This window comes from Misgurnus anguillicaudatus, chromosome 15 (genome assembly GCF_027580225.2).
Source record: "Misgurnus anguillicaudatus chromosome 15, ASM2758022v2, whole genome shotgun sequence".
In the NCBI taxonomy this organism is placed as follows: domain Eukaryota; kingdom Metazoa; phylum Chordata; class Actinopteri; order Cypriniformes; family Cobitidae; genus Misgurnus; species Misgurnus anguillicaudatus.
In genome coordinates this window covers 17,258,802-17,285,695 of record NC_073351.2, presented here as the reverse complement: position 1 = coordinate 17,285,695, position 26,894 = coordinate 17,258,802, and the positions used below count along the sequence as shown (strand labels likewise).

General features: G+C 37.9%; 1 protein-coding gene across 5 annotated transcripts in view; it reads right to left on the bottom strand.

Moving 5' to 3' along the window:
* Nucleotides 1–26,894, bottom strand: part of LOC129418730 (uncharacterized) — a 185,081-nt gene that overhangs the window by 86,372 nt on the left and 71,815 nt on the right. For all 5 annotated transcript variants that reach the window (XM_055173587.2, XM_073853481.1, XM_055173586.2 and 2 more), the window contains one exon: nucleotides 6,651–6,741. In XM_055173587.2, coding sequence (XP_055029562.2) covers nucleotides 6,651–6,741 — 91 coding nt within the window. The remainder of the gene's footprint in view (nucleotides 1–6,650; nucleotides 6,742–26,894) is intronic.

Here is a 26,894-nt window from a genome sequence, read left to right as displayed (position 1 = left end):
ATATCCGTGTATGTTTTAAAGATCGCTCTGCATCTGATCTCTATCAAAAGTCCTTCACAAAAATTGAATTATCTCAGCTTTTTGCTCAAAATTTTGTGTTTTTGATGAAACCTACACATATTTGAGAGATGATAAAAACAGAACACATAAAGGTAGGAAGAAACAGATTTTTTAGTTTGAAAGCAGAGGGTCTGTTCTTTTATTTCTTATATTGTATGTTTATATATTTAAAAAGGAGCATTTTCTGAAAGGCATTAACATTTTGTGAAAATCATAAAAAATGCTGGCGGGGAAAGAGTTAAAAAGCAGGATCCACTCTCCGATCTTGTCCGCCTTGACAGAGACTTCACAGTGACGGGAAAATCACTTGATGGAGGTTTATGTCTTTATATAAATAAGAAATGGTGCAATACGGTGATCAACAGAGAAGCATTGTATATAGACGGTTTCATCGGACGCACGTGATACGCGTCTGGATCCGAACCTTACTTCCGGTTTCATTTTTTTAATGGTCTGGCTAGTTGCTAAACTGATCTCTTGAACAAATGCCTCGGCGAAAATAACACGTTTTGTTTTCCTAGGTAATCTATGTGTTGTTGTTTTTTGCTTGTTATATAAATAAACTACATTTAAAGAACTTTGTTGTTATTTATTCTTTTACCAGAGTTTACCGGAAGTTACTTGCGGACCGCGACAGCCGCTTGTTTATATTGTTACTGCTGAAACCGTCTACGAACTCTTGTCTGTGTCTTTACGCCCATTTGATCTGCCCAGGGAATTCCCACAGATATTTGTGACACTTGTTTACATTCACCCGAAGGCTAATGCAGATTTAGCAACACAGCTATGGTGAAGTGTGTGTAGGGGCTTCAGGGGATTTCACCTGAAGCACCGAATTTTATCAAGGGGCGATTTTAATAACTGCAAACCTGGGAAGTCCCTGTGTATATGTCACCTGCGTAACACGACGGACCAAAAGTCTGGACCTCTGTTATGGATCTGTCAAAGGTGCTTATAAATCATACAGCAGGGCTCCACTCAGCATGTCTGGCCACAACTCTGTTTATTTAGTTCCGTCTTACAAACTGGTACTGGTCAGAGGACTCAATCCAATGTCTACAAGAAATGTTATGACTGCACGGACTAGTATTTATTTAAAAACAAATGTACAGACATTGATGATCTCACAGAGATCGCTTCTGCGTACATTACCTTCTGTGCGGACTTAGTTATTCCTCGTAAATCCATTTCCATATTTTCAAACAATAGACCTTGGGTTTCTAAATCAGTCAAAAACGTAATTAATCAACAAAATATTAGTTTTAATCAAGGTAATATAAATCAATACAGGATACTTAAAAAACAAGTTAAAAAGGATGTCAAGCTTGCCAAACTTGATTTATAAAGATAAAGTTGAAAACATGCTGAGCACAGGCAATTCACGGCCTGCATGGGGGGGGGGTGAAAGCCATGATGGGGATGCAGCCTAGGGGCCAGTCACACCAAAAGCGTTTATGGCAGTTGCAGGCACCTTTTTTGAATGATATTCTATGGGCAGGGCGCATTTGCGCGCTGTTTATGCGCGCCGAGCGCCTTGCGTTTTTTTGCCGCCTGCCGCACACGCGTTTTTGAAGGAACGCTGACAGCGGAGAAGCGTCCGACGTCATTCGCGTCTTTCCATTGTCCAATTGAATGAGGGGAGAGGTGGGCCTTACGTTGTGGTGAGGGAAGTTTACAGTTGCTTTGAAGAACCGGACTCCACTCGCTCACTCTCTCCTGCGTGTTTGTGCACCTCTCATCTTCAAACAAGGTCAAAGCAAGCACCCTCTTATTAAAGTTTCTGCTAATATGACAGTTAACAGCAAAAGAGCGTTCACGCTTCAATATTTGATTGACAAGACAGCTGACTCTGTGTTTGCTTAGCAATATGAAAAGCCACGTCGCACTGCTCTTTTTTAAAAAAAAAAAAAAACGTTTGCATTTGCAAGCGTTTAATGCACTTTTGGTGTGACTGGCCCCTTAAGTGTCCGATTCCCTAAATGGCATGTCAGACCTTGCTCTCTTAAATTACTTAAATAATTTTTATAATCGGTTACGCATTTATGATTTTAGTGAGGAGCTGTCAGTTTTTAATAACGTTGCCCCTGGGCATGGCAAAGTACAGGTTGACAGGAACAAGGTTGTGACAAGAGGTATAAAAAAAAGGAAAAGTCCTGGCCCAGATGGCATTGGAGGCCGTATACTAAAGAACTGAGCTGAACAGCTGGCAGACATATTTTGTTTGATTTTCAAAATGTCCTTACATCTGCACACCGTCCCTCACATTTGGAAAGACTCAATTATTGTTCCCGTGCCCGAAAAATAAAGCTCCAAAGACTCTTGATGATTTTAGACCTGTGGCACTTATGCTGACACACAATGGCCCTCATTTATCAAAAGTGCGTACACCAAAATTCCAGCGTACACCTGGCGTACACCCAAAACCACGGTGACTTTGAGATTTATCAATATGGACGTTGGCGTACGGTACGCTCAAATCCTACGCCTGCTCAGGAGGTGGTGTACGCACATTTTGAGTTAGTGCAGAAATGCGCAAACACTTCCTAACACAACAAAACGCACTGACAACTAAAATATATTATATATTATGACCCACTGTAAAAAAAAACATAATAATTACAAACTTCAGTGTTTATTTTTATGCAACATGGACTTTAATGTTTAATTTGAGAGACTTTACCAAAGCATTTAATTTGTATGCATATGTATTCCTTCAGTTGAGAGCCTGGGCGCTTTACCTGACGTTTCAGGGCAAAGCATGTGAGCGGAGCGGAGCCCTGAGCGGTGCGGTAATATTACCATCAAAGCGCCTTTCTAAAAAGTCCGCTCGCTCAGCACCGCTCGTTGAACCCAGAACGCCCTTTGATAATTTGCTAGTTCGAGAATCTGTAAAAACGTCTAGCAATAAGTTGTGGAATTCAAGCCTTATCATAAATGTAAAGTAAAAATCAAAGTTAAAATTGGACAGGAAGAAAACATTAAAAGGAAGTGCGGAGAGACTGTAAAAGTTAGCAAATGTTCATCCTGGAATCTGAAGCGGCACATTGCAAGAAAGCACAAGGATGTGCTACGAAAACATGGTAATAATGCATCAAAAGGTAAGCTAGTTATTCGATGATAAATAAATGAATAGGTAAAGTAAAATGTTTGTGTTTAATGGAGCCATAAATCCGATCATGATGACATGCGGACAAAATCATGGCCACGAATTATCTTTTATGCTACGTTATGGACACTTCTTTTTCTTATTTAGTCTAAAGTATGGCCATAAATATAAAATCCGTTCCCAATATTCAACAGTTTGTTCCTTGGAATTAATTATTATAATATTTTGTAATTACTATGTCAATTATTATTACTTCAAATAATGAATTAGCTTAGTAAAACATGTAGATGTCGTGGAAACAAATTGTTAATTTGAATTATATCCGGAGCTCCGTATCAAACTGGATCTTAGCTAACAAACAACTGTATGTAAATACAGAAAAACACACTATAAAAGTTACTACATCATTTTAAAATATTATTTTAAAAAAACTTAACCGAACCATTAAGCAGACATATAATTTAGATGTAGGCAACAGTAAATAATAATAATAATAATAAATAATTATTATTCTAAATATCAATTAAGCGTCATTAATAATAAAAATAATAATACAAATATTACAAAATGTCATGCAATTATTAATGTGTCTTTACTCCCGCTCTTTAAACTCCCAAATAAAACAATTTTGTTTCTTTCCACTTCCCCGGTTTGTCTTCTTTGCCGTCTTCCATGTGTCAATGTCGTAAAATGAGGGCGCGGGGGAGGTGGAGACTTGAATTTATATGGGCGTGTTATTCTAATGACGATCGTTTTCAGCCGCGGCATTTATGAAGGGCAGATATTGCGTACACCTAAATATCAACGGTACGCACAGTTTCATAAATCAGGCGGTGATAGGAGTGTAAGCATAATCTTACGCCAACATATACGTCCGTTTCTACGCAAGAATGATAAATGAGGGCCATTGACCAGAGCATGATGCTATTTTAAATGATTTTACAGAGTGATGTACTGTAAGTCGTCTTTTATCAACATCAACACAGAAAAAAACAAAAGAAATGTTGATTGATTTTAGGAAGAACCATCCCCATCCACTCTTCTATAAATTATCAGGATATAGAAGTGGTGAAGCAATACAAATACCTATGAATTATTATCGATGACAAACTCACCTTTGAGCCACAAGTAGACGCTGTCTGTAAGAAATCACATCAACGTATGTTTTTTACTGTAAACTTCGGAATTTTAATGTTGAGAATACTTTTATGAGGATGTTTTGTTGTTTTATTGAATCCATTATTTCATTTGCTCTTGTGGGTTGGTTCGGGTCCCTTTCACTTAAAAACAAGAAAAGGCTGCAATATAAAGTTAATGTGTGTGGCAAAATTTCCCACAACCCTTTGCCTGATTTAAACATTGTATACGAGACTAGGACTGTCAAGAAGGCGCATTCAATCTTATCTGATCCATGCCACCCCCTATACAGCTGTTTCATTTTGTTGCCGTCGGATCGTAGATTCAATCTGCCTAAATGCAGGACCAACATACACAAAAACTCTTTTGTCCCCGCTGCTATAGGTGGTCTTAACAAGTTAATGTGAGTTGCAGACATCTGTGTTGTATCTATTTAATTTATTTTTGTTGATTGTATGGTTGTTGTTTTGTGTAATTTGTGTTGCATGCTGCTGCACAAAAAATTGCCCCTCAGGGATAATAAAGATTCCTTGAACCTTGAAAGTAGCACATAAATATGAAGTGGAATGAAAATGCTAAATAGTGTCCAATTTTTTTTCAAATAAACATCTGATTTTACTTTGAATTACTCTGATTCCCCTAACTAGAATCCATTAAAACCAACTGCATTCAGAAGTCACATAATTAGTAAATTAAGTGCACCTGTGTGTCATTTAATCTCAGGATAAACACAGCTGTTCTGTGAAGCCCTCAGAAGTGTGTTAGTGAACATTAATGAACAAACAGCATCATGAAGACCAAAGAACACACCAGACAGTTCAAAGATAAAGTTGTGGAGAAGTTTAAAGCAGGGTTAGGTTAGAAATTAATATCCCAAGCCTTGAACATGTCACAGGGCACTGTACAATCCATCATCTGGATATGGAAAGAGTTCAGTGGGTATGAGTACTTTTGCAAGGCACTGTATGTTTAAAGAAACTGAAAAAAGGCAAAATGTAAGAGCCAAATGTCAAAACCTCTGCCAGTGTTTTAAAATGGTCAGACACAATTTTCCGCTTTTTTCTTGCCATGAGCAATGGTGTCATTTTATATTTTGTTTCTCATTGTTTTTTCCTATTTTTTACTATTGCCGCTTAGAGTTGTGGTCAGAATGACTTTCTGTTACAGTTTAGACATCCTAAGCACAATGATTTAAAAATAGGAAAAAACCATGAGAAAAAAAATATATAAAAGACAGCATAAAGAAGGCGGACACAAAAAACTTTTTATAGAAATTCGTGCTGTGTGGCATAAAAAAGGCATTCGTGCTCATGGCACAAAAAAGAGAAAATCGTGTCAATTAGGCCTGGCAAACTCGATTCCTTTTAAGGATCCGGGTTATTGTGAGTCATTCACTAAAGTGATCCGGGTTGTGTGAGTCACTTGAGTCACTCAAGTCAGTATTGCTAAATCGCCAAGAAAACTCAGTACGACCCACTTGTAACCATTGCAGACCATGGGACTCATGAAACACTGCAGAAAACTGCTGTCATAGTAAAGCTGGCAACATGGCAGACTAAAAAATACCACATCTGAAATATATATATTTCTTATTTTTATTTATCAGTTAAATCAGTTATGTATTGCATACATTTTGATTCTGATTACCCTTTAATCCAGAAATACAATCTATAGAATTTTTTAAGTCAAGTTTAAAAACATTGAAAAGGGGTTTATTTTTCATAAACTTCAATACCACATATGAAATAGTGAGTCTTCCTACTACGTTATGGGTCAGAGCCGGAGAGTCTCGAGTCTGCAATGTTTCCGGCAGATCTGCGAATCTGCAGTGTTTCCGGTTCTGACTCGAGAGACAGTTAGCGCAGATCAGCCGGTTGCGGATCAGCCGGTTACGAGTTGAGAGATTCTCGAGTCAGAGCCGGAAACATTGCCGATTCGCATGTCTCTCGAGTCCACAATGTTTCCGGCTCTGAGTGAGAATCTCGGGTCAATTCGCGGGTCGCGCGGATCAGCAGGTCTCTCGGGTTTGCAATGATTCCAGCTCTGAGTGAGAATCCCAGGTCAGTTCTCGCGCAGATCAGACGGTTACGAGTGGATCTGTAGAGCGAGCGAAGTCTCATTAAAAATGTTGAAAGAGGTTTGTGTGTGTGTGGTGGCGCTGTTTATGGTTTTACATTGAATTGTAGTAGGACTCAACTGATCCGGGTTAATGATACTAGAGACTCGCGACTCATGAGTTAATTTAAAGATCCGGGTGAAAGATCAGAGTGAGTCACGACTCAAACAGTTCTAGTGTCAATAACACAAGTAAATCAATCAAATATTTTGTGATTATAACATGACTTACCGTGAGATAGGGTAGGTTTTTGAGTGCCGGTGTTAAGCCATTGGTTGCATTCAACACTGCCTTCCAGGTAGGTAGAATGAATGGTGGAGACCTAGGATTATAAAAACAAAATAAATGTTTGTTTTATTTAAGTTTACCCATGTTTTCTTAGTAGGCAGAGGGAATGATGATCCATAAGCTACACAGTGAGATGACAAGACTGGCCAAGAGACACTTGGTCTACATTGTATTAGCTAGATTAATTGTGGATATTCCAATCAGTGAAGTATCATATGGACATGAACACCAACTGGCGAATGAGGATCTCATTATTGGGGCTGAGGCCAGAGCATTCCTTGAAAATAGGGTCGTGATGATTAATCGTGCAAACGCGCGTTTTATCAATGAATGAATTTGAATGAATTATGGTGAAATGCCGCCACATCCAAAAAGCCAGAGGGCGCTCTCGTGTAGAAACGCCATTTGTGCCACAGAAGAAGTAGCATTACAAATGCTATTCAAGGAAATGTCTAAAGGGATATTTATATCGCTCTTCTTCAGATATTTTCATGATAATAAAAATATTTTGTATGATTGCGTTTGACGAGTGTTGCTTTCTTAAATTCACATTATAAACGACTCAAACCCATAGTGATTTTAGATTGATAAGGACTACCTAATGATCACAGAGCCGTAGCACACGCACAAGCTGTGCATGACACACAAAATCGGAGCCTTGAGATTCAGAATCGATTTCAGGCAGGTCTTTTTAATGGGGAACGCGATGTATCGTTACAGCCCTACTTGAAAATGAAGAACTGTCCTCCATGTTAATGACCAAAATATATCAGTAAGTTATAACTTCAGTAATAATGATACCTGGATGCTTCATTTGCATTTCTTTGTTAATATGTGATTATAGTCCCTTTCACACATACAGTCTTTACTGGTAATTTACTGGTAAATTGCAGTTAACAGATCATGTGTGAACAGAACCTTTCCGGTAAATCAGTGCTCCCAATTTACCAGTAAGACAGGTTGTAAGATTACCAGTAATTAACCGGTAAGCGCTATGTGTGAACGAAAATTATAGGATTACCGGCATTTAGAACGGACGACGTCAGACCGTGTTGACAGCTTTGGGCCAATCATAGCGCTTTAATACAGATGACGCGTTTACCCCCGCACTGTTTACGGACGTTTTCCACACACATGCTGCTTGAAATTTGAGCACACCTGAAGTTTACGTCCACATTTCTTCACAAAAGTTGTTTAAAACAGCTTACCACCGAATTGCCGACGTCCTTAGCACGCCCTAACGTGCAAACAGTAGTGTTGTTAAAAACGCATTTTCGGTTTGACGTCGTCTCATTCAATGTTGTTTCGTCATGAGCAACTTCGCGACTGTTTACCACAGACTTGAAAACAGCAAAATACGGACCGTGGATATGAACGACACTGAGCTCGCCGCATGCTACAAGTACTTCCGCTTTCTCAACGAATTTACCGGTATTTTGATACTGATGTGTGAATGATGTCTTACTGGTAAAATAACGGAACGCCACTGCGTGTGTGAACAGCACATTTTTGTATTTACTGGTAAATTCATTCTGGTAAATTCATGGTAATTTACCAGAATTACTGTGTGAAAGAGGCTTATGTCATAAGTCTTAGGACGGTGAGAGCTTTCTATGTGGATGTCATTGGGAAGATGCTAAAGGTCTGCTGTGTGACCCAAAAATGTTGGACAAAACCTCTCGCCTGGATATTTCTCCTGAAGCAAGTTGACCTTGTTTGTGATTTTCCTACCCCCTCAAATGATCTTATTATTGTAAGAATACCAGCTCTGTACATCAAAAAAGCTCAAGATGTGTTTAGTAAGATAAGATAAGCCTTTATTGTCTCCTATTGGAGAAATTTGTCTTTGGCAATCAAGAGAACAATAGCGATACATTGATACATAACACAACAACAAAATTAACTTACACTTGTCACTAGGAGCACAGTGGCCCCAAAAATGAAAATTTTAGGGGCGCAACCAGAAAATGTAGGGGCACACATCTTAAATCCACATGTTAACTAAATATTCACATTTCTACTAATTTCCACTGTATTACTAATTAATACTTTGATAGATGCAGAAAGTACAATGTGTTGTTTCAAATTCAGTGGTCGCACATGTGCAACTGGATGTAAAATTCAGTGGCACACTCTCAAATTTTGGTGACAGTACACAAAAACACACCCACCATCCCACCCCATCCTGCCAATTCCACATTTCCCGTTAACCCTGCTATAACCAATAGCATCTGTATTGCACAGTACCCCATTGCACAATACCATATCAGCTATAACACAACATATACACACATATACACATACATTACAATATATTGAACCAGTGCCCTATAATTACAAAGACCACAACCTATTCTACTATTATACCAAAGTCTCATTTACTAATATTTATCACACATACATCACTGCAGCTAATACACACACACACACGCACGCACACACCCCTATCTGTTGTTATTCATAAATTTGATTGAAAATGGCACAAATGAAAATTTATACCGATTAAGCTTACAGTTTGGTAACCTGTACCTTCCGCCAAAGGCATCAGCTCATACTCATTAAACAGGACGTGATTGGGATCGTTGATGATTTTAAAACCTTGTTTCTTCACCGCCTCTTCAAAGAGCTCCTTAAGAGTAATAGGTGGCATTTGCCCAATTATTTTCCCTGCCCTTTTTATCAATGTTTATAGCTGTGATTTTAATTTAACGGACAGGTTACCAAACTAAGCCACAATACCATACCTGACAATAGACTCAATTGCTGCCTTGTAAAACACTAACATAATATCCTTGTCCACTCCATGAACTCTGAGTTGTCTTAAAAAATGTTGACATTATCTTTGAGCAGACATACTCCACTTGATGTGACCACTGCAACTGATTATCCAATTGTATACATAAATACGTATATGTTGTTACCTGCTCAACAAGTACACCTTCAATTAGAAATGTGCTGTGATCACCTATCGACCTGGGGTCAAAAATAATTTCCTTCGTTTTATTTACATTAAGGAGCAAGTTATGCCTGTTGCACCACTTCACTACCACCTCTGACCGGCTCCAAGCAGGAGTTAACTCATCCGAGAATGTTTTCAAAATGAAAGATGAAATACCATCAGGTCCTTATGGCCTTATTCCTCTTCAGCTTTTTATAAACTGTAGTGACAGCATTAGTGTTAATTGTTATTCTGTCCTGTATCAGGTCACATGGTATTGACCTGGACAGTTCTTTGCAGCAGGTCACATTTGTTTCAGAATTCAAATCAAAAGGTTTATATAAAATACTTATATCTTTAGCCTTGTCCAACTCATTCCACAGATTTTCGCCCTTCTGACCAGAGTTCATGTTAGTCATTCCTTTCACCAAGTCCCACAGTTTCCTCGAATTATTCGTTGAAAAGGCATCCCTAACTCGTGCACTGTGTTCCTCTCGAGCCTTCCTCAGTTTTCCCCTAAGATCTTTTTGAATTGTTCTCAATTCCATTAAATCGTTCCGGAAAGCTTGCTTTTTTCCCTTGATCGGATGTTTTATTTTAGATGTTATGTAGTCTTTGTTGTTTACAAATATAGTGATCCTTTTTTTTTGGCACAACAGTGTCGACACAAAAATGAATATACTCAGTTATTACTTTCGCAATATTGTCAATATTGTTGTCACAATAAAAGACATCCCAATCTGTGGCCAAGAAACATTCACTCAGTGCCAAGAGAGGTCACACTAAATACTGACTGATGCCTGAAAAAGACATTTAGATGTGAAATTGTTTTATTTTTACTTTTGTGTGTACATATTTCCTGTATTTTTGTTTGTACCTTAATAAAAAGAGTGAAATATAAATATGGATGGACATTTAAACTTTGCTAAAGCAACAAAGCTGCTGGTGATGCTTTTGTTCTGATAAAAATGACTTTGGCTGCGTCCGAAACCGCATACTGTATAGTAGGTACTGAATTAGATGAAGTACCTACTTACTTGGCGTTAAAACAGTAGGTACTGTATAGTATGAATCCTGGTAGTATGAATGAGATTCGGACGTACTACATCCGCCATGTTGTTACATCACGTGACATACGTCGTCATCACGTCGTGTCATTTTAGCGCGAAAACAGCCGCGTGCCTCTTCTTCTTCGTTGGATTACTCCTCGTCCGGGGCATCATGGGATAGTGAAGCGTCCCTCTTATGCACACTGCAAAATCTAACCGGAAGTAGTAGGTCATCCGGGTACTTTTCGCATACTGTTTTTCGAATACTATGTATTCAGACATACTACTCGCCTCGCCTACTGCTTTTCGCGTACTATATAGTATGTAGTAGGCGGTTTCGGACGCAGCAACTGTGAATATTTTAACTGATGTTGCTGATGTCAGGAACTGAAAAGACCCTTTAAAAAAAAACTGCCAACTAGACTCAACACTAGCTGGATTGTGAATTAAGGAGGATCTAAAGACAAAATCTACTGAGATTGAGCAGCTTTCATAACAGATATTTCATATTTTGTAACTTCTCCTCAACTTTTTTAAGACAACATTTGGGTTTTCCATGTTTGACCCTCCCATGGGTTGAAACAGATCAACATTTTTTTAAAGTGCTGTTTCGAGTTAATCTCAATCATTAATCTCTTTCATAACACAACAAAACGGTTCTGTGGTCTTGAAAAATGGTCAAAATGACAAAAATCTCTGGCATTCATAACCCCTTTAAATGGCAAATACCTCAAGTAAACATGTTAATGGACCATAAAGGAATTTTTATGTACTGTCACAAAGGCATTCAAACCATGTTTCTGGAGGTTCACAGTCCTTCAGAGGTTAGCTCCAACCTACTAGATACACAGCTCTCTGCACGGGCTTAGTCTAAAAGGGTGTACTTAGTGAGCTGCCACTTTTTGCCCTTGATAATCATCAAGATTCCAGAAGCCTATCTAAATTTTGTTTAATTAGATATTCTATTTAATAATTTGTGTTTTTCAGTATATTCCCATGAAGAGTGTTAACCTTATTATTGCATCTGCATGAATGCGCCCCCCATTTGAGTTTAGAGTGGATCGCATTACCGCATTTGCGTGTGTAGCTCAACACTGAAAGTTAAATATAGCAAGCAGAGCTATATGCGATACAAGCATTCAAGCGAGTGAATGCGGTACATTAACAAGAAAGTGAAGAGGCAAAGAAATAAACAAACAGTGAAGAGTTAGTTACACCACTGAAGCAGAAAAGATGATTCACACAAAAATGTAGCCAAAGTCTCTGCTTTTCTCCACACAAACACCACCACTGTCTGTCTCCACTGTTCTCAGCAATCTCTCTTCCGCCAAACGCGTACAGCTCCCTCCCGGCCACAAACAGTGATCTTTGCCAGTGAGAATGCTCCACAAATAATACAGATTGCATTATAAGCTCTTAAGGCACCGCATTGGGAATTACACGCCGCCACAGGTACATCCATTGTGGATCTCGCCGTGACCCCCTTCTGAGGACTACGACTGTTTCTCAGGAAAATTATCTTATCCCGATCATCTGGTCAACACATCGCCGCTCTTCCATTAGATCAAATGGTAAGAGCCAAAGTGTCAATCTTGAAAACATTTCTTTGCTTAAACACGCGCCTCTCAGCTCTCGGCAGTCTGTTTGCCCTACTGTTTGCCAAATTTGTTTTCTGAACATTTTTCTTCATATTTTAATAATAATTTTCTGAGCGAAACAGATATTGGAATGCTTGACTGAGATATATTTTATGAAGCATCCTCTATATCTATGGACGCTATGTTGCTCCGCTTCAGCGTAAAAAGTGGAATGTTGCTGTCCAGCCGTGGTTAAATGATGTCACTCGCGCCTTCAGACAAGAGTGTCGAAAAGCAGAGCGAAAGTGGAAAAAAGATTGGGTGCAGGTCTTTCAATTATCAAATGGCAGTAAAAAAAGGCAAAATCAAACCTCTTTTCTAAATTAATTTCTGACAACGCTAAGCGACCAAAAGTCCTGGGGTGCGTTCTCCGATAACGTTCTCTCTTAGCGCGATACGAAGACTCAAAAGGTACAAAATGATGTCTAATTATGTGAATGTTTTATTCTTTAAATATAAAAATATTTGCCTAATTTAACACGGAGTGTACTTCAAATTTTTTTTTTAAACAGATATTTAGTTATATAGACTGCAATCTACACAAGCTTTTATCACAGTCATGGCCCCTAGTGGAGTCATGTGGGATAAGGTATAGCTAAGAGCGTTCCAGACCAACCTTACGAACGTATGACTTACAGAAGTGATACGTAACTAAGAACGTTTCGGAAAACACGTATTAGCGATAAGGTACAGCTTAAGGTACAACTTAAGAACGACGTAGCGTTAAGGTAGTTTCGGAGAACGCAGCCCTGTTTGATACAATTTACTATCTGCTAAACCCGACTATATATGTTTTATCTGAGGCCTCTATTGAGCTTTGTAAAGATTTTTTAAAGCATTTCACTCAAAAAATGTATGATATAAGAAGTTCCATTGTTCCATCTGAATGTCATTTGCAATTGTCAAGTCCTATGAGTTGTTTGTCTAACTTTAAACCTGTCTCTCCAATTCAGCTAGTTGATATAGTCTCTACTATGAAGTGTTCTGGCTTTATCTACCATTAGTCATATGGTAACTGATATCATAAAGAGCTATTTAGCCAATGGCGTAATTCCAGTTAGTTTTAAACATGCAATTATGCAACCTATGTTGAAAAAAACTCAACTTGATCCAGAAATGTGCAGTAATTATCGACCGATCTCTAACTTGCCTTTTGTCTCTAAGCTTTTAGAGAAAGCTTAGAGACAGCTTTTTTCACAGCTTGTTTTATTTGAACTCTTTTAATATTTTGGATACGTTCCAATCTGGCTTTAGATCATTACATAGCACTGAGTCAGCTCTGTTGAGGGTTACAAGATATTTTGCTTGCTCTAGATTCAGGCTCTTGTGTTGTGCTGGTTTTGTTAGACCTGAGCGCTGCATTTGATACTATCGACCACAATATCCTACTTGAACGGCTAGAATATATGGTAGGTGTCAAGGGCACTGTACTAAAGTGGTTTGCTTCCTACCTCGAGATGAGGACTTTTTCTGTAAATTTAGGAAATTGTTCCTCGTCATCTGCGCCTGCTTTGTTTGGTGTGCCCCAGGGATCTATTTTAGGACCTTTATTGTTTTCCCTTTATATGCTGCCTTTGGACCATATTTTTCAGAAGTACAACATTTCATATCACTGTTATGCAGATGATTCTCAGCTTTACTTCAAGTAAGGCTTGACACCACTGCTTCATTTGATTTACTTGTCATTTATAGAATGAAAAACACAGAGTTATTGTCATTTGATTATATTTCTGTTCCTAAATACTGTTAGACCTTACTTTATTTGTAACTTTCTTATTTTCATATGCATGTAATTTCTTGATTTGTTCTTATTTTATTTTCCTTAGTTCCCTTTTTTGCTCATCCGAAAATGATTCGATCCATGACTCAAAAAATTTAATGTAATCCGTTTAACCACTATAACCACTTCTCTCCCAGCCATTCTGCCCTGTGACATCTAACGTTAACATTATCCATGAGCCCATTTAGCAATGCTGCTTATAGGCCTTTTATGTTGATTTTGTGTTCAAATAAATAAAAAGGACAACACAAAATGTGTTAAAACAACACAAATAAATACATTTTGTTTTGTCAATGATGGTTGGTTGTAATAATTTATCAAAAACATCATCAAGTGATCTGTGTGTGAATGCTGTGTTCACACCAGCCGCAGTACAGGCGTTAAGCGCAAGTGATTTCAATGTTAAGTCAATGTGAAGACAATTGAGGTGTTTAGCATGGCACCGTTGATGCGATTCCGCCTCATTAGCGGTACACGCTAATGGTGCTTTTTGTACATTTTGCGTTTGACACAAAATTGTGTCTGACGCACAAGTTGAAAAATGGATCCTATCAGGAGCCTACTTGCTGCTGTGGCGGCAGCCCCACCCAGAGTCACTCATTCAACATGGAGGAACGTTTGATATTGTCCGTGAGCAGTCACCTGGAGCTATACGGCACAAGTTCTTATTTCTATAAAGACAGGAATAAAAAGGACCTCGGTTGGAAGAGTGTCAGTGAGGACATTGGGGAACCTGGTAAGTTGTAAATACACATTTCACAATTCACGTTTATTGATCCGTGGCATTTCCGCCGTTTTTTTTAACTATTTCCCCCCTATAGTAAGGTGACCAACTACAATGGCCAATGGCCCAAATTGAGCATTGCCGCTGCAAACACGTGAGTTGAATAATGTGAACTTTGGCGGAAAAACACGCCACGTTAACCAATCAGGAGCTTGCTCTAGTAGTGACGTGATTACAAAAAGCGAGCGGAGTCGCAGAAGCCCCTTCCATGACGCAAATTTCTGCGTGAATGTCTCGATGACTAGAATTTCACGCACTGCTTTCACGCGCGAATGAAGTGCGTAAACTCAAACTGTTCAAGCAGCAAACTAGGCGTGGTGCACACAAATTTGACGCCTCAAATGCGGTTGGTGTGAACCCACGGTTAGGTGGGAAGGTTTAGGGGCGGCGCCAGATGATTTTCCCAAGGCTTCAGCCCCGAATGTTTTGAGTTTAGCCCCGAATGTATTTTGAAAAGTTGACTAACAAATATGAAACCTGACAAAAGCCTATGTAAACCCCTGAAATCAAGTTGCCTTATTTTATTGTGCTTTAGCTTTACTGCGTACAGCCTGTTAAAAATAGACATAAAAAATCTAGCCTATAAATACGTTTCTTTGCTATCTGTCGCCTATGGGCTACTCCAATTCTTCCACTCTGTTGAATATGCAGCAGGTAAAGGAGGAGCTAATGAGAACAGTATTTAACTACCAGAATGGAACTACTGATCTCTACAATGGTAACTTGAAAAAGTATCTTTAAAATTTGAATCAGATAATTTAACGCATTATTACATTAGACCTAATAATATGAAACAAAATAGTATTTAGAAAAATAGCCCCTGTAATACTTTTTTACACTGACCTCATTATTTATTCAATTACAACAGCCAATGGCAAGTCTCCGACAGCAATACCTTTATATTTAGTTTTTTTAGGCGTTCTGTTTATGTTTAGATGTTCTGTATATTAAAATAAAAGTGTTTGTTTGTTGTATGGTACATAGTAGATATAAATAATATAAGACAGTTATACAGTAGGTATACAATATTGTTGGTTTATTTATCACTCGATCGTTATTCCTTCGATGCAGCAGTTTAAAAATCAATTCAGTTCTCATTCAGGTCACGTCTGAGTAAAACTTGCGTGCAAAAATCTACTTGAGAGGAAAGAATAAAGTTCCTATGCCACTTTACTTCTGCGACCCGCCGCAATTAGGTGAGTACACTTGTATATGCTACAGATCACATTAATATTCTTATTATACACTCTTCGTGTGATCCCTGAATTTAATATGGTCTGGGGTAAACCCCAGATGTCCAATGCTGAATACGCCTTTGGGAAGGTTAAACCACCAGGCAAATATCACCGATGTGCGGCCACCACCACAGCTGGAAAAATCCTAAATGAAGCACTACACACAATAGATTACTTACATCCCCAAGGCCAATTCTTATTTATTGCAAAGGGGTGCGGGGGGTGAGCATTTGACAAGCATGAGGGCTTCTTAACAAACTGTTGCCTGATGATTTAGTCAGTGGACAGATGTGGTGATATTAAGACAGTATGGGAATGATGTGCATGGTAAGAATTCCTACATTCACTAAACACAGATGTTAATGTGGTAGGTTAAGTTCCCTTCCAGGTATTTAATGGTAGCCTAACAGCACTTAATGCTGCACTGTAAAAAATGTCTTTGGACATTTGGTTGCGCAGATGGTTGCCAGTAACCTGTAGAATATAAAGACAGAAAATGTTTCATGTTCATTTAACTTTAAACAAACTGGCTTTAAAGTTACTGGCAACCACCTGCGCAACCAAATGTCCAAAGTTAAATGAACATGAAACATTTTCTGTCTTTATATTCTACAGGTTACTGGCAACCAACTGCATAATTACAGCAAATTTTTACAGTGTGGTCTATTTAAAGACTGTGATTATGCCACCTGGATATGTGTCACTGTTTGCTCTGCACCTTGATGTGTGCGCGTGTTTTCCGTCAAAGGTGTGTTTAGCTAAAAGGCTAATGTTGCAGTGCTTTTTGGGCATTTTAGTAAACCGTATATACAGCTGGAATATCATTTTGTTGAGTTATCACGATGGTGAGCAGGCTGTCATTAACCCCCAGTTATGTCGAATTGGATTATTTGTCAATATTGGCATTATGCCGGTTACGTTAACTCGTGTTTTTGTTCTGGCTGTGTGTTTTCATTCATGTGTAAGCTGTGGTGACATATACTGTGAGCTACTGTACGATTTGTGTTTCAGTGATCATTATACGGTAGGTATAGTTGCTTTATTTTGTTTTGTTATCATTAAATAATTTAAGTTAACAAAGTGCCTGTTTGTAACGGTAAGTGATTGCGCTGCGGGCATGTGGTCCTTATGGAAATCCAGAGCCGCACGTGGCTTTTTCCCTCCCTGAAGCTTTAATAAATTCAAATAAATGCTATTTTTTATTGTATTGCATTTTTTCTTTGGAATACCTTTAATTTTAATTTTTATATTTTATAGATCAAAAATGCACCAGATTCATTCGTCACACAATTTTAACACTGATCACGCCGCATGCCGTGAATAACTCTGATCCCGGTAAGATACAGATAAATATAAAAAAATAAAATTTTCAGAAGAAAATAGAACGTATAATCCTTCATGGACAGATTCATTTGCCTAATTTGCTGATGATGCTGGCTTACCTGTCTGCTTGATATGTGGCCAAAAATTAGCAAACAACAAAAAATCTCATGTAAGAAAGACATTTCCAGAACAAACACACAGCATTTGCCGAAAGGTAAAGCTGGAGATAAACGGAAAAAGTAATTTTGGAATTTCAGAAAGCTGAGCAGAGCAAACATACTTTCAACAGGTGGATCAAGTCTACAAACTCGATTACAGCTGCTAGTTTTGTGGCTGCTCAGGAGATTGTCCGATGTGGAAAGCCATTCACAGACAGTGAATATATCAAAGAATTGTTCATAAAAATATCAGAGCATCTATTGTCAGACTTCAAAAACAAACATGAAATTGTTCCAAAAATTAGAGATGCCTCTGTCTGCAAAAACCTAAAGATGGCAGCAAACATCACCACTCAACAAATTATCGACATTAATTCGGCTCCGACATACTCAATCGCCTGTGATGCATCAAAAGGGAATTTGCTGTTCTGCAGATATGTGAACCCTGCTGGGCCACAGGAAATCATTCAAGCTAATCTCGCTAAAAGGCCAAACATTGGAACAGGATATGTGTGAGGCTATATTGGATTGCTTAAGAGCCAAACAAATAAACACTAACCGCATGGCGTAAGTAACTGATAGAAGAGGACAAAATGGGTTTGTGACTTTACTTCAGAGGTCGCTAGAAAGAAAGCTCCTGACTTTCATTGCATTCTGCATTAAGAAGCCCTGTGCGCTCAAACATTTCCCCCGGAATGAACAGAGGTGATGAACCTTGTTATTCAGATAATTAACAAAATAATGGCAAACGGGTTAAACCACCAGGGGAGAGGTCCTGAAACGATTTGTTGCATGTCTGGAACACGTGAAAACATTCCTGGTAAGTAAAGGACTCGTCTATCCCGAACTGGAACAGCCAGATTGGCTGGGGAAGCTGCCCTTTATGGTAGATTTGACAGTGCACATTAACACGCTCAATAAAAGTCTTCAGGGAAAAGGAAGCACAGCATGAACTGGACAAGTTTTATGTTTGCTCTTTCTAATAAGCAGCAGCTGTTTTATTTTGTTTTAATGGGCTGCTGTTTCTTTAATTTTCCACAAAAGAGGAAAGGACTTAAACAACGCTGCAATTTTGTTTGAAAGTAACATTACACGTGCCAGTGTTTGTTTTTTTCTAATGTTCATAAAAATTGTTCACAAAGTTTTCCTTTGTCACAAACCGCAATAAAATACAACCTCAAAATATACATTTAATTGTTGTGGGGACCAATTGTGGGGTAGGTAAGGGGAATAGAATATACAGTTTGTACAGTATAAAATGCATTACGTCTATGGAATGTCCCCACAAAACATGGAAACCAGAGTGTGTGTGTGTGTGTGTGTCTGTGTGTGTGTGTGTGTGTGGGTGAGTGAGTGCGTGCGTGCGTGCGTGCGTGCGTGCTTGTGTGCGTGTGTGTGTGTGTGTGTGTGTGTGTGTGTGTGTGTGTGTGTGTGTGTGTGTGTGTGTGTGTGTGTGTTGCTTTTGATAATTACCCTTTTGCTAGCCTGCCCTGCTACGGAAAAGCCTTGGTCGCCTTAAATTCTGTTTTGTTTGTTGGGAAATTGTGCTGTATTGTAGCTCTTGAGAATTGTATCTATTTTAAATCAACTATTTTGTACTGATATCCACTTCTCTTTGCCCTCCATAGTAATGAACCTGTTTCCCCTATTTTTGGGTTGTCATTGAAACAGGGGCGACATAGTCTGCTTCTATTACATCTTCAGATTTTGGTATTAATAGCATTAATTATTCAGCTTTTTCACATTGCCCCGCCACATTAACATAACATCTTGAAAATGTTTGGTTTGGTTTTTATTTGATGTGTGGGAATATGTGTGGTACGAGTATGAGTGTTAAATATAGTGTTGAGGACATCTGCTGGTTACCCGCTATGTAAATACAACAAGAACATATTGAATAAGCATAAAGTTATCGTTCGATGATGTGGACGATAATATAGTTATCGTTATAGTTAACGTTATTGTTATAATGTGAACAGCCCTTAATACTCTTTGAGTCAAGTAAAACAGTTTAAAAAACTCTTAACTTAGCAAGCCTAAGTGCAATAATTTCATTTTCTGCATGAAAAACTGTATCTGGACAAATATGAGATGGGAAATCCCAGATAAACTTTGGGTTTGCCAGATGTATAAGGGAGAGTGCTTGGAAAGTAACACTTAAAAGAAAACTTTGTGAAACATCCAGAAACCTTGGATGCAAATAGGAACTGGTGGAAGTTCCCAGGAATTCCTGATTGTGTTTACTAAATATGTTTGTTTTTAACATGATTTAATTTACCATTGTCTCATTACAGAAACCAGTTTATCATAATTTTTAATGAAACATAAAGTAATACAAATTGAATTTAGCCAAAAGCATGATTGCTTTACTTTTTCTGTAGTAAAACCATGGTTTCTATAAGGTATACTTGTAAAATTATAACAAAATATTTCAATCAAATATGTGTGTGGTAAAATAGGTTGTTTATATAAGTATACAGACATGACCCCGGGGAGGTAGCCTGCTTGGGCTTAACTTAGCTTCTTCTCCTAGACGTTACATTAGTAATACGCTCATAATGTCGAGTCATAGCCGCAGCAAATTTGACTGCTTCTGCTATTGTGTATTATGTTGTGCTATCTGTCGTTTTTCTGGGCTTTTACTGCTTCTATTAATGTAAAGCTGCTTTGAAACAATTGAGTATTGTGAAAAGCGCTATATAAATAAAATTGAATTGAATTGAATTACCCTCAAAATGTGCCTTGACCTTTATTTCTTTGGATTATATTTTAGCTATAATTTAAATTAACCACAAATAAAATAAGTTAATTTTTTTCCTTGAGTTTCCTCTCACCTTCCTGCTGCAATGGTTTTGTCTTGTTTTGTTGTTTGGGATGTTTTAATAAACCGGTTCAATCTGTTCATTACATGCTGAAGAATTGCCAGCTGTAAACTGCATACCAAGCATTCATAGTTCTTGTCTTGTTTCCTGTTATCTTGTATTCTTGTTCATGTTACTGTATGACCCTTGCTGTTTGTATTACGTTTGTGGATTACCCTCTGGATTTGTTTGCTTGCCCTTTTGGGATACTGTAAATAAACACTCTGCATATGGATTCGTCTCTCTCTCTCTCTCTCTCTCTCTCTCTCTCTCTCGCGCGCGCTTTGTGTAAGCAGCCCCTTTACACCTGCCTGAAAGGCACATAATGCAAGTCTTTGTTTCCTCCAATATCAATCACAGATTATTCAGGAGCTTTCACGCCTCATTGCATATGGCCTTGCACATGGCTTAGTGTGAATGAGTAGGCAGGTTGATTTTCTCTAGTACTAGATCTAGTTTTGAAAAGTCTTGTGAAAACATGTTTAATATGGGATTTGTGGACTTAATATCAGTGATTTCAAAATTTTGATTTTTTTTTAAAAACCACGCATAAACATTTGTCTCGTAAAATACAAACATGTACATACATGTTGCTCACATAATACTGAAGCTCAGTTTATGCTAAACACACAGTGTTATGAGACCTTTGCCATTATTTTGTTTTTAAGCAACTGAAAAAAGCACAAATGTCAGTGCAGGTCAAAACTGCTCAAGAATGCCAAATCACCTAAGGACCCCTGAGGGTTCAATGTAAATAGGTCATTTATAATAAAACAGCGCCATGTTATCATTTATAGCAAATCATTTTGTGGACCCTCGGCTATGGATTGTGGATAACCAGGGATCCCCATACTCCACTTTGATAACCCCTGGTCTAAATGAACATAGAAATTTCTGGCAAAAACTAAACAGTCATATTTAAAAGAAATAGCTATAAACTGTTTTGTAAAATCATTAACAAAGGCTGTAGACTGAAAAGTTCGTTCATAATCTGCACCCCGCTACAAAATCTCCCCCGAAGAAAGATGTAGCGTCTGCGTCGCGGGAATCTGAGGTGAACGACGATGAATCTGTAACTACTATGGAAGACTTTACTGAGAAAGTTTGATGGTTTCAGCATCCGAAAACGACCGGGTCAGATGTTGACGGACGAGCCTGGCTGCTAGAGGGGCCGTGAATCCAAAGATTGTTATTTTAAGGGCAGACAGAAGAGTGTGTTCAAACTCTTTGCTTACTGCCCATTTTGTTTTTATTCCTACTTTTGTTTTTCTGTTTTATGCCCGAGACTGCCCACGTAAGTCTGATTGGTTTATTGTAGGTCTGGTTGATATGTTTTGCTTTTTCTTTATGATATATGGCTGTAAATATTTTATCATGGAACGTTAATGGGTTAAATAGCCCTATTAAGCGAACCAAATGCTTAGAATACTTACGACACAAAAAGGTCTCTATTGCTCTAATACAAGAGTCTCATTTGAAAGTATCTGATGTGCGTCGCTTTCAAAATAGACACTTTAAAGTAATATCTTCCTCCTCAGCTGCTAATAAAACTAAAGGGGTACTGATAGTAATTAAGCGTAATCTTGATTTTTCAATTATAAGATCCGATGGAGATACGGAAGGCCGAATCACGTATGTTGTTGGTTCCATAAATAATACTAAATATGCTTTTATTTCGGTATATGCACCCACTGAGGGTGATGCCTCTTTTTTCCAAGAATTATTACGTTTAGTTGTGAGTTTAGCTGACTGTCTGGTAGTGTTAGGGGGCGATTTTAATGCGGTCCTCGATCCCCAATTAGATAGATCTCATGCCTCAAAATCTAACTCAATGATTTCTGGATGTTTTAATTCATTCTTGCGACACTCCAATATATGTGATATCTGGCGATTACAGAATGATGGTGCTAGAGATTATACATTCTTTTCAGCCCGACATAAAAGTTATTCAAGGATTGATTATCTGCTTGTGTCCCCTACACTTATTCCCTATATTAGTAAAGTTAATATTTTACCAATTCTTTTATCTGATCATTCCCCAATAATTACATCTTTAACCCCTGCATCACTGGGCACTAAATGCAGTCGATGGAGATTTAATTCTTCTTTGTTACAGGACTGCACTTTTGTGGCTGAGTTACGCAACTCTTTGACAGAATTTTTACAGATTAACAAAGATTCAGCCTCCGATCCCCAAGTATTATGGGAAACTACTAAATGTTTTTTTAGGGGTAAATGTATAAGTTTTTCATCCTTTAGTAAAAAACGTAGGGAGAGTCGTAAATATGATTTAGAAAAACAAATTGATTTATTAGAGAAAGAATTAAAAGATAAATTTTGTGAGACCAAAGCCAAAACAGTAAATGTTCTTAAATCAGAATTAAAAACGATATACCTACATAGAGCTGAATTTATTATACACCGTACTAGACAATCATATTACTTTCATGGAGAACAGTCCTCCAAGTTGTTGGCTTTGAGGTTAAGACATAATGAATCTAAAAGTAGTATATCAGCTATTAGACATGAGGGCTCAATATATACTCAACCTAAAGATGTAAACAGGGTATTTGAAAACTTTTACCAAAATCTATATACTTCAGAATCCAATTCTGATCCAGCGAATTTTGATTTATTCCTTAAACATTTAAATATGCCTAAATTAAACGACTTTCAGCGTAACAAACTGGATAGTCCATTGACAATTGAGGAATTACAATCTGCATTGGATTGCATGAATAGTAATAAAGCCCCCGGGCTAGACGGGATTCCCCCAGAGTTACTTAAAATAATATGGGACATAATAGCACCCTTAATTCTTAACTCTCTTAATTTTGCGTTAGAAAAAGGAGCTTTGCATAGGGACCAAACCACAGCCTTAATAACTTTGCTGTTGAAGAAAGGAAAGGATCCACTCGAATGTTCTAGTTATAGGCCAATTAGCCTTCTATCCACAGATTCAAAGCTGTTGGCAAAAGTCCTGGCCATAAGATTGGATCGGTGTATAGGGGACTTAATTGACTATGACCAATCAGGTTTTTTAAGGGGTAGATTTGCGGCCGATAATATACGAAGGCTTCTTCATATCATACAACGAGCAGACTCTTATACAGCTTCCTCTGCAATCCTTTCTCTGGATGCAGAGAAAGCATTCGACAGAATCGAGTGGAACTTTCTGTGGTCTGTCTTAGAGTATTTTGAGTTTGGCCCCTTTTTTCTACAAGCAGTTAAAACTATTTATTCTGAATGCTCAGCCAGAGTAATCACTGGTTCTTCTATCTCCCCTTCCTTTTATCTTGGCAGGGGCACACGGCAAGGATGTCCCCTGTCACCCTTGCTTTTTAATTTGTCATTAGAGCCTCTGGCTCAAGCAATTAGACAATGTCCTGCAATAGTTCCAATAAGTTGTATGAATACCTCTCACAAAATTTCACTTTACGCGGATGATGTTTTATTATACATATCAAATATCACAGATTCAGTTAAGGAATGCTTAAAATTATTTGATATATTTGGTAAGCTGTCCGGTTATAAGATCAACTGGAACAAATCCATACTTATGCCCCTTAATTTAGCTGCTAAATCAGAGATTCAGACCCTACCCACTATGATCCCTGTTAGCGACCAGTTTATTTATCTTGGAATTAGAGTTTTTCCTTCGTTATCTCTTATTTCCAAGTGGACCTATCAGTCTCTTTTGGATAAGATCAAGAGCGACCTTTTGTGTTGGTCCCCACTTTGTTTGGCTCTTCATGGAAGGATAGCTACAATAAAGATGAATATACTTCCTAGGTTAAGTTTTTTATTTTCAGTGTTACCCCTGACTCCACCTGCTGAATACTTTAAAGAGATCAATACAGCAGTATCAAAATTTTTGTGGAATAATAAACGGCCTAGAATCCGTCTTAAATCTATGCATCGATTAAAACCTCATGGTGGCTTATCTCTACCAGATTTTTGGTCCTATTATTTAGCATACCAGATGAGACCACTAAGGACATGGCTAGATATTGACTCCCCGGTTCCATGGCGGGCTTTAGAAACTAATATTATTTCCCCATTACGTCTACAAGATTTACCCTTTACTGGAATATCTAAGAAAGCTCTAGAAAATTTTGGTCCAATTATATGCCATTCCATCAAAACCTGGAAAGCAGCAGAAAAGATTATGGGAGCCTCTGCTTCTTATAATGACCGTACCCCCATTTGGCATAATAATAATCTTTGCACTGGTAACAAACCATTTATTTCTAAATGCTGGGCTGAATGTGGTATCTACACTTTTAAAGACCTGTACAATGATTATGGGCTCAAGTCCTTTCAGATGTTAAAGGATGAGTTCTCTCTCCCAGGATTCTCCTTCTTTCTTTATTTAAGATTAAGATCTGCGCTGAAAGCTTACGGAGTGCCCTGGGCAAATAATATACCTTCTCATCCTATGGTAAAGTGGATAGATTCTAGCATGTCTTCCAGAGGTATGGTGACTATAATTTATAAATCACTTGTGGTACGACAGTATTCAAACATTCCAATTGAGAGTTTCTGGGAGAGAGAACTTAATACTGTGATTGATTGGGACAGTGTCTGGGAAAATTGCTTCATTACTTCTAAAAACCCAGCTCACCAAATGATTCATTACAAGTTAATTTATAAGGCATATGCCACTCCCTGTTTATTATATAAAATGAAAAGGAAGCCTGACCCTTTCTGTCATCTGTGTAATAGTTCAAATATAGGTACATACAAGCATATGTTCTGGGACTGTTCACAAATTGCTTTGCTCTGGTCCTGGGTACAGGATCTTGCGTCTGATCTTTTGAAGACTCTGGTCCCAAAGGACCCACTGCTTTTTCTCTTGCTGGATGATTCCTCATTGACATTGTCAGTTAATCAAAAAAGGATTCTATCTGCAATTCTGACTGCTGCTAAAAAGGTTATTCTAAAATTATGGTTGGATCCATCTACTTCAACAAGAGTGATGTGGATGTCATATCTGCTGGACATTGCCCGGCTTGAGTGTACCACAGCCAAAATACATGGTGCCAATGGAAAGACAATACAATTTTGGTTGGACCTTATTGATGCTGTATCAGACCTCATGTAATCCTAAATGGTTTTGTAATATTGTATTGTAACCTCCTCTTTGATTGTTTTTTGTTGTTTTTTTTTTTTTTTTTTTTCTTTTTTTTTGGGCAGATCTTGGGCAATGTTCTTGTAAAAAGTTATAATTAAAAATGTTCAATAAACAAAGAATCACAAAAAAAAAAAAAACAAAGGCTGTAGACTAAGTTTTTTTTTCGAACATGGGTACCCGTTACATATCAGTGACCCCATATTCATTTTATGGGCACTTCTCCGGAAGTTATTTCTTTGAGTAGAAGTCACAGGCATCACTGCGTTTTATATCAAGAATCAACAAAAGAAGAAGTGTGTTTTGGAAACAATCTCAGGGCATGCAATTAGTTTCCACCTTTAAAGAGCACATATTTCATTGCTAAAAAACAACATTATTTTGCGTATTTGGTATAATAAAATGTGTTTTAAAAAAATGGTTTATGGTTAAAAAACATTATTTTCCACATAGTACAGTACATTTTTGTAGCTCCAGGTTTAAACAAACTACACTAAAGTTTGGGGCAGCTCATTCAGTAATGACAAGTAAACAATCATTTCAGCCAAAATGCCACCCAAGATGCTGCCACTAGAATAGCTAAAAGGAATTTAAAGTTTTCAGTCTGTGCCCTATGACCACTTAGAAACATTGAGTCTAGGTTGTTGTTGGTAAGGATGTCATTAAATAAAAATTAGTTGTTTTTTATAGCACACTCAAAACTGCTAAATCAACATTTACTTGTTTTGGCTCCATAACAATGACGTCTAACAGGCAGTAGATTAAATACAACCAGAAAAATGTGTTATTATGTCTGTCACATCACATGCCAGTTCTATAAACATTTCTGAATGCTGCTGCTATCACAGCCGGAACACACACAGTTACCAATGCTGTTATCAGTTTTGTTTTGTTCGGTTACAGTAGATAGGTAAACGTCAGAGAGCCTCCGGATGAAGGGGTAAGGCAAGCTGGGCCTAAAGTTTGAGTACAGTAAAAGGTACCTGTCCTAAAATCTATCTCTTTGAGCTACTCAAGAGTAGTGAGTATTGAGTATTATGATCATGAATCCAGTGTAGGAAATAGTACTAAAAATGTGTGATAGGAGCAATAAAAAATTTTTTTTTTCTACTTAAAAAGGGTTTATGACAAAGAGATGCTCACGTTCACAAAATACTTGCAAGACACTCACATAACAGTATACTCTGATTAAACATGAGATTAAGTGAGTATCTGGCAAAGCTATCAAAGCGCAATGAACTGCATTGCAGATATGCATGGTGATCTGCTACATTAGTAAGATTAGATAGCA